This window comes from Notothenia rossii, assembly GCF_949606895.1.
Source record: "Notothenia rossii genome assembly, chromosome: 7".
Lineage (NCBI taxonomy): Eukaryota > Metazoa > Chordata > Actinopteri > Perciformes > Nototheniidae > Notothenia > Notothenia rossii.
Window position 1 is genome coordinate 18,487,260 of NC_136905.1, and position 9,123 is coordinate 18,496,382.

At 38.9% G+C, this 9,123-nt stretch overlaps 2 protein-coding genes across 2 annotated transcripts; one reads left to right on the plus strand and one right to left on the minus strand.

Moving 5' to 3' along the window:
- Positions 1–784: 784 nt before the first annotated feature.
- LOC307012953 (uncharacterized protein) lies at positions 785–3,280 on the minus strand. The gene is made up of 4 exons (XM_079640162.1): positions 2,775–3,280; positions 2,300–2,354; positions 1,325–1,442; positions 785–1,202 (listed from the first exon to the last, which is right to left on the minus strand). Exons 1-4 carry the CDS (start codon positions 3,069–3,071, stop codon positions 1,169–1,171), a joined length of 504 nt encoding a protein of 167 aa, XP_079496288.1. The 5' UTR covers positions 3,072–3,280; the 3' UTR covers positions 785–1,168.
- A 954-nt stretch (positions 3,281–4,234) lies between these two features.
- LOC307012952 (uncharacterized protein) lies at positions 4,235–7,145 on the plus strand. Its single transcript, XM_079640161.1, has 4 exons — positions 4,235–4,776; positions 5,430–5,484; positions 5,696–5,810; positions 5,930–7,145. The coding sequence occupies exons 1-4, from the start codon at positions 4,483–4,485 to the stop codon at positions 6,183–6,185; spliced, it is 720 nt and encodes a 239-aa protein (XP_079496287.1). The 5' UTR covers positions 4,235–4,482; the 3' UTR covers positions 6,186–7,145.
- Positions 7,146–9,123: the final 1,978 nt, after the last annotated feature.

Below are 9,123 nucleotides of genomic sequence, written 5' to 3' on the forward strand. Positions count from 1 at the left end.
TACTGCAGCAGAATGTTGCGCGTCTGCACAGTGTTATATTTTCACAGCTCAGTGTCAGTAAATATTGTGCAGTTAGTATTGGACTACAAGATAGATGCAAGCCTGTACAGGTAGAGTTATTTAAAGCATAAATGAGTCGGTTGGGTTCTGGAGGTGTAGTTACAGCAATTGTGCTTGGTTGGCGTGGCCTGTGCCTGGTGGTGGGGCCCAATGGGGCTTTTCATGGGGCCCAAAATCCCTGGTGGCAGCGCCCCTGGTTCCAGGTTTTAACTAGTTTGGAGTGTAATAATCAACATTCTTCAATAGATAGACTAAACAGCTGAGGACACTGAATCACATTTGTTGTCGCTTATGGCTGGGAGTCATCTACACCGCAAGAAGGATGTGTTCCAGGTGTCCCACAACAATAACTATCTCTGACCGAGAGTTGCCCGGTGGTAAACTGGTAACATCAACAATATGCTAGGGCAGCCCCTCCTTAAGGGAGATAGCGGCTGCCCAAGGTTGGGCATCTGCATCAGAGGGCGAAGCAGGACATGCAAGGCAAATTATTCCCTGACATTAAGGCCTTTTGTTCAACTTGGTGCAGAACATTTAGATAACAAATTCTTCACAGGCACACAAGGGCCTCAGAGACCAATCAAAACGTGTTCTTTTATGGCTCCGGACAGTCACTCATAAGTCATCAGGGGGCAGGGCCACACAAACATAGGCTGTATACCAGCCTGGTTAACGTACAACACAATGTAGCTTTACTGGTTCAATCATGTGAGGCTGACATCTATTTGATACTGAAAATCCTTTATGTGTAACAAATATAATCATAAGCAACAAAGAGGTTAACAGATACAATAGACATGACTAGATCTAATTAAAACAATCATATTACAAAAATGCTACAAAATCATGTAACCAATTTTACCACGATTGTCCAATAATAATAATAATAATAATAGCTTGGATTTATATAGCGCCTTTCAAGGGACCCAAGGTCGACCCAAGGTTGAATGTACCTGTATGTTTGGTGTTGTTTTGTTTTCCTAAATCTACAGTTTTTATTTTCCCATAAGAAACTGAACAGAGCTGTAGAGATATTACAGTCTAATCTTCTTTGCGTGGTCAGCTTCCTTTTTTAAAGAAGTCAAAGTTCAGTGTTTCTGAGTTAACTTTATTTTACAGCTTGAGGCATTCCACACAGCGACCTACAAATTCAAGAAAAAAAAAATGTTAGTTTAGTCAATAGACTCATGATGAGATAATGTTGTAGTTCTACTCAACACACACACACTTTTTCTGAAGATAAAAGTACTTAGTCGGATTTTACCTCGCTTCGTCTTTGGTTGTATCTGCAAAGACACAAATAGCGTTGTCTCTGTCCAAAATCTGTTGTTTCAACGCCTGAATTTCTAGTGCTGCCTTCTGTTTAGCCTCTCCATGACCCGCTGAGGAGAAGACAGAGTAGAGGGATACACATTTTATGAATGTCCTTATTTAATACACAATAAATAAGTGAAATGGGAGATGCAACTGTGCTAGGATTTTTTGGATTTTTTTCTAGCTCAGATGAGAGAATGAAACCAATTATATGATAATGATAGTGTATCTGCAGGCATTGCTGGCACATCTGGTTCACCTGGTTTATCATAGTGTGGTTTCATGATGCAAGACATGCTGATATACCAGCTCTAATCCAGTCTGTGGCTGTAGTCCAATAGTCGAAAAACAAACTTCCTTACTACTTTTCTTTGAACTCGTTGGAAAACGCAACAATGACAAAAAAAGAAATAAAAGATCATTCATAAAGGCTTAAAAAAAGACATCGTCCGGGGCAGGAAAATCCCACTGCACTCTTGACTAAAAGCAATGTAATAAGGAATATGGTAAAGTGACTAAACTAAACGCCTTGTAATTCAAGCAAAATTCCTGTCCAAAACCAAATGACACCCCCTTAGAAGGATGTTTTCAATTATGCATTGTGTCAAATCTCCTTCCCTTTGGTAAAGGATGATCCAGTGTACCCTATATTAAAGAAGATAAGAAAGGAAGTACTTTTCTTTCACCTTTTAGAAATTCGACCAGCTCTTATCACAGCTTCCTCTGAATAGGCTATACTTTTTGGTAATTTCACTCCTTCAAAGAGGGTATTCAACTGCAGCATTAGTATTTCTCCAGAACTCCACCTTTAAAGGGTGTAGGTCCTCATTATGGATAGTCTTGTTCTCTTACTGTATATTGATCAGTTTGGGATTGACCAATATTAATGCACATAATCACACTTTTAACATATCAGCTGCCTTACCTTTAAGGCCTTCAATAGCAGCTTCCGTTTCTGTCTTCTTGTTCTCGGCTCCTACCTAATAAAGGCAAAGTTTGTCAGCAGTTGAATACAAATATGAGAAACAAAATAAGGTTAAATAGAAAAGGGCTGCCCTTCACCAAATAAATGCTTTCAAAAAAATGAATTGACCTACATAGAATCATGCAAAAGCACCACTTTAAGTATTGTGTCTGCCAGAGACCTGCTCATAGATGGTTTGAAAAAACATCAAATTGACTAAAGAAATGTTAGTTGTGTAGAGGGTCTCTTACACAAGAATAAATGAAAAACTTGGATGTGACCAAATAATGAGGATCCTGTCATGCGAACTTCCCAATGTCAATATTACACTTGTGTGCATCCTGGAGAGTGGTAGGCTCCTTCCCTGTTAAAGTTGGTATGATTTAAAATGTAAAAAGACAGCAAACCTACAAATGCGTGTTTGTGTGTGCCTTACCTTCTCACTGTTACAGCTCTTAACACTTTGGGTGAAGTCCTGTGTTAATTTTTCAGTGTCTCCCTTCTGCTTCCTCATATTTAGTATGTTGGTGTTCATTGGCAACACCGTTTGCTTCAGCTGCTCGATCTCGGTTTTCAGCACGACGATGGCATGCTCTTCCCTCACCGTCTCCGCCTCGCTGTCCACCATGCGGGCTCTGAAATTAATCAGTTTCATCTCCTGGTGTCCGGCTTGGAAAAGCACGACCGACATGACACCCACAGCCAGCAAGAGCAAAACGTACGCGATCTTCATCTTGACGGCGAAATAAGTAAATTAGCGGTGTATACAGCTGCTGGTCCCTTTGTTGGTCATTCCAGGTAATTCTTCCACCGTGCAGCAGTGTTTCCACCTGCTCTCTCACCTCAGTACGACCTGTCTGTTTACTGTACCTGTTCTACCTGCTCAACAGGCTGGGCGTGACAGTCCTAATTATGTCCTCCTGTGACTCGCCCTCTCCTGCGGCGGCCAAACAAACACTTTGGATGGTTAGGCATTATATTATATTATACTTCCGGATTGCAACAATACTGATTTTAAAATGTGCCACATGGATCATAGGCCTTTATGATTGTAAAAAAAGCTATTTTCCAAAATGTCAGAATAAATATTCTTGTTATTCGTTGGTTAAAATGTAATGAACACAACCTCCTCCTTAAATACATATTTATGATAGTTTTGATTGTCACTGTCCTGTTGAATCAAGTTTGGGACTTATATGTATTCAATAATGCTTTAGAAATAACAGAGGCTTTTGATACTTTGTGTGCCTTCTGTACTCCAATTTAAACATTTTACTTTTGTTGTTTGTTACAAAGAAAAATACAGAGCAAATGTATTGTGGCCTTGGGATTTTTTTTTAAATAAGATAAAATGTTTACCATGAATCCTAATTTTAAGTAGAACACATTTCAGGGAGTGTCAGTCATTTGAAAGGATAGACACATATTTCCAAATAGCTGTGTCTATTTTTTTGTTTTACACAACAATAAGTGTAACTTTCTTAAAATGGTGGTAAAAATACATTTCCCCCTACAATGGTTTAAGAAATAACATTTTGCTGTAATAATTTATTCTTGGGGTGCCTTGGTAGCCCATACAGGCCTATAGCCCAGGTTATATGTGGGTTAAGGGTTAAGAAGATGTGTAAATATCAGTCTATTCATCACTGTCTCTAGATATAATGTAGCATTAGAATCAGGCTTTATATTGAAAAAGATAGGCAATTCTCTCGTGAGTCAAAGTACGTTGTTGTATTCAACGAGATTATAACACTATGCAAATAATTAGTCCTGTGAGCTCCACTTTGCCCTCTCTGCCAACAGAGACAAAGTGATAGTAAAAACAGGATGTCTATCTATTTGCATTTTGTTTTTGTTGCAAGGGGAATATTGCAGGACATGGTGCGCAGGACAGGACCGGTGACACCTGTCTCTTCTCAGATCCAGGAAGAAGGCGTGTTTTCTAGTGACAGCTGAGACACAGCGGAGCTCTCACACAGCACACGTTTATATCCAATCAAAGAGTGCAGGTGAGTCAGCCTCCTCCACTCACTGACTTTAATTCTGCCCACAAAGAGAGCTATCACCTGGGCGACACGGAGAGCAGACACCCATCCCCACCGACAAACAGCTCTCTCCAAGAAGTCTCTCAGCTGCCGTGAAACATGAAGGTGATAATCCTGCTACCTGTGACAATAGCCTTGTCTGTGGCCTTGTTGGGCTTCACGAAAATACGGAAAAGGGAGCACGACAGAGAGGAAAAACAGAGCAAGTTTCAGGATGTCAAGCTGAGGGTGACCAACGAAATGCTGCAAGAGTATCAGAGCGAAGTGACCGAGGCGAAAGACTACATGGAGACGACCACAGCTGACTTGAAGGCCCTCACGGAAGAAATTAAAACGCTCCAGTCCAACGCAGATAAAGCGAAGAATGAAGCGGACACCTGCAATGGAGAAAAGGTGGGGAGAAACTGAAAGTTGCAAGCACAGAGAGGAAAGCACCAAGTTATATTGGATTTAGTGTACAGAAGATTGTGTCATACTAAAAGGGGATGAAATGTTTAACTGTTGAAAGAGGAAGTTAAACTTCAGGGGTTAACTATACAAAACAAAATGCTAGCATTTCTTTACAAGCTGTAAATTCAACACCTGGCTCCTTATGGCCATTTGAATAGACTTTGTAATGTAACTCTAATCTTTTTTCTGATTTGACTCGTATCAAGACAAATACCTACAGGGCAAAAAACACACACAACCGGTTTCACCTGCTTAAAGGAAAATCACACTTGCCTTGTTCTTTCAGAGCTTGCTGGTAATCGGCCCAGAGACAAGAGTAGCCTACACTCCTGCAATGGTTTAATTTTTCATACATTAGTGATTTCGTAGGCATGCTTGAAAATGGGTATCACATAGAATAAACACTCAAACTGTTTTGTGCAGATCCAGTTACTTTTATGACAGGAGTTCTCAGAAATGTAATGTGGATGTCAGAAAAAAGTAGCTGCATTAAAGTTAGGCCTAATTGTGTACAAGTTGCAGTCTGTGTGGAGAAGATTTATCCACAAAAAAAACTCACTTGTTTTGTGTCATGGACATTTGCTTTTCCACTTTAGAAAATGGTGGCAGATCAGCTGGTGTCAGTCGAGACGCTATTAAAGAATCTCAAAGGTATGTGCCAATGTATTGGACTAAATGCTGAAAAGTGTAAATGTATAAAATATCAGAACACATGGTCTGCTTTATCTATACAGAATATTGTGTTCAGATTGCTATTACATGCATTTCTCTTTATAGTAAAAATGGATCTTCAAGTAATAGTCATGACCCTGGCTTTATTTATGAACCACAACAAATTCCTCATGTTATTTCATACCTACAGCTGAGCTCAATACGATGCAGACCGGATGGACAGCCGAGGTGGAAACACTCAAACGGCAATTAGCAGCGAAGAGCGCAGTGTGTGACTTTTTGAAAGCAGGATCAGCAGATGCAAGGTAAGGTTACTACTTACCTTATGATAGAGTATATTGGTAAAAATAACACATACCATTTTCTGCACTGGAACATTAATGGTGATAGCTACTGTATTTATATACTGCATTTTATCTTGAAGCAAACTGTGTGGCGAGGAACCAAAGGCAGAGGTCCCTAAACCAGAAGAACCAAAAGCAGAGGCCCCTAAACCAGAAGAACCAAAAGCAGAGGCCCCTAAACCAGAAGAACCAAAAGCAGAGGCCCCTAAACCAGAGGAACCAAAAGCAGAGGCCCCTAAACCAGAAGAACCAAAAGCAGAGGCCCCTAAACCAGAGGAACCAAAAGCAGAGGCCCCTAAACCAGAGGAACCAAAGGCGGTTGCCCCTAAACAATAGGAAGCTAAACCTGTTTTTCCACTCACTCCACTCACTCATTATCTCTATAAGAAAACCAAATCTGTTCTTGATACGTTTCCACGAGATTCCAGCACAGAACGGTGAACTCGTGGTTTTGTTATGAACACATCACCACTGTGCATATTTCAGCCCTTGTGTTTAAGGATAGTTATTAACACTGCTCAAACACACAACAGTCAGGGTATGGGTAATGCTTCACTAAACTGTATCCTGGTTGCACAGGTTTAATGTTTAATGTTGGCAAACTGTGTGGCTGAGACATACGAGACACAGTAAGTAGAAATAATAAGTTGACCACATCCCATGGTGCGGCCAAGTGTCCTTTTTTCATTGAAAACATGCAGGTTTACTTAATTATCAGCCACAAAGCAGCCATTCTTCCTTTTCAAAACCCAATTGATTTTTTAAAATATATATTTATATGCGCTTAAAACAATATGTAATTATGCATCTATATTTATATATGCGATTGGACTGCATGTAAATAGAGGTTGATGAGAAATGCAAAAGAACCAGGAAAAAGGTCTGTTTTTATTTGCACTGTTTCAACGCTGTACTTTATGTTTATTTTGCTTCTGTAAATGATTATTTTTTCTGTTAAGTTTTTTCTCCCTCTGTTAGATAACTCCTTCATGTACAATGTTGAAAACACAGAAATAGGTATTGAATAATCGTTGTTAACCTTGTCTGCCTCTCTGTCTTTTGAGTGACCCTGCCTCAGGGTGTGTATGTGTGTGTGTGACAGAGGGAGAGAAAGAGGGCGAGACCAAAGCACTGACCAAAGCACCGACCAATCAGAGAACAAACAGCCTCGGTCCGTCTCTCTCTATAAGCTTCACTCTGTTAGCCTGATGAGGCTCTGGATGTGCACTCTGTGGTCTCGCTTCAAGCTTCATCATGTATTTCTGTTGGAGATTTTAATAAAATGTTCTGCCTAAACTGTTGTTTACAGAATAATCTTGATAAGAGGAAAAGTACTTTAAGACATTATTTGAATATGTTGTTTAATTGTGCTTTTTGGATTCATATTGTATACTAACAGAAATCAGCTTTGTAAAAAGTTCCTGGTGGATATTTGAGCATATTATTCTGGAACATTTGAACGAAAAGTAACTATAGGGTTAATAAGTTCATCTTAGTTTCTATTGCAGGATGAAGGTTTTGTATTTAGGAGGAGAAGGTGTTTTTACCTGCTTGATGGTCTCAGATTACTTACCAATACATATTGGTCATGATAGTTAGACGGGGCTGCATAGATCAATTTATCTTTATTTTCAATATGTTCATATTATTCTGTTTATAGTTATTTTGTTATGTGATGCAATAGAGTAAAGATCGAATCCCCGGTGCGAACAAGCTGTTGTTCACAAGTCATTTCCCATATTTTAATATTAAAATGTGGATTTGAACATTTTATTTTCTGCGATTTTTTTTTTACACCTTAAACAGCACCTTATTTTATCCCAGATTAGGCAGAAGAACGCAAAAAGGAATAATCCTGGCAATACTTTCATACTTTGATTCAATTCGATTTTTTTGTGCTGTATCCTTACAAGCATTTAAATACATCAGTTGAACTGAAGCTATCAGCAGAATATAGACTAAAATCTGCATGGGTAATATTTGAACCTTTAAAAACCTTTATCTTGGACTTAAAATGACTTAAGTGAATTAGTCTGAATATAGTGGATTCCTTTTTTAATCCACATTTAGTTTCTTTTTGAATCATTCTGCTCTATATCATTATCTCTCACTTTGCCTCACACTTGCCCTCCATCTGTTGGAGATTAAAATACTCCCTCCAGGCTCGCAATTAGGAAATCAGAGGGCTATCATTCCGCCCCAATAGGCTCACAAGGTCAGCCTCGTAACGGCGAGGGTACAGAGACGGGGGGACACTCAGTCTCACTGATGTCACAAGCGAGGGCTGCTGTTCATTAAAGTTACTGTCTAATCATAAAACATAGCATTTATGTTCCACTGTTTTAAAATAGTCTGTTATCTGTCACTGATGACGTTTGATGTTTGTGGATAAAATAAGGACATGACTTTGATATTATATATATATAACAGTCAAATGCTGAATGTTCCTAGGAATAATAAGATGTATTCTGGATTGAAATTCTCACTATCAGCTACACTTGCTGATTTAAAAACAAAAAATATGGCCTCAAACACCAGGTGAAAGTGTTTTTAATCTTTGTAATCCACCATATGTGACAGTTGATGTGAAGTCAACACGTGTTACGACCACTCTGTGTGTTAAGGGGGGGGGGGCCTTAACACACAGATTGAGTGATAATAGCCTCACCAGCCAGAGGTCACCTTGGCAGCAGTGCCCTGATGTTAACATGTATAATTTCCCTACACTTTTAATGGAGTTTCTCAATTTTGTAATTTTCTTCATCTAGTTGGAGACACTGTTTACAGACACAGACACATGTTAATCAACATAACACATACAAAACAAAGAAATAAACGATATGACAGGTACTGACACACATACCAACAACTACTGGTGGAAGAAGTATTGAGAGTAGAATGTGCCTACATACTGTACGTAATATAGCACCATGCATGTTCTTTGAGGGACAAACGTAACGACTTATTAACAATACATTACCTTACTACTCCGTGATGAATAACATAATTATTAGTTATGATTAGTATTAGTTTCATGACTTTGAAAGACTACTGTAGGTTCTTCTGCATAGTTTTATCAAAAACTGTGGCTTTTAAATGTATTAATAATTATAGCTGCCAAATACATATGGTATAGTAAAACAAAAACACCTTTAATATGGAGGTTGGGAATTGTAAAGTATAGCATAAAAAGGGAAATGTTCAAGTACCTCAATAAAGAATAAATGTTCTTGAGAAAATGTATTTAGTTACTTTCCACCATAAATGACCAAAG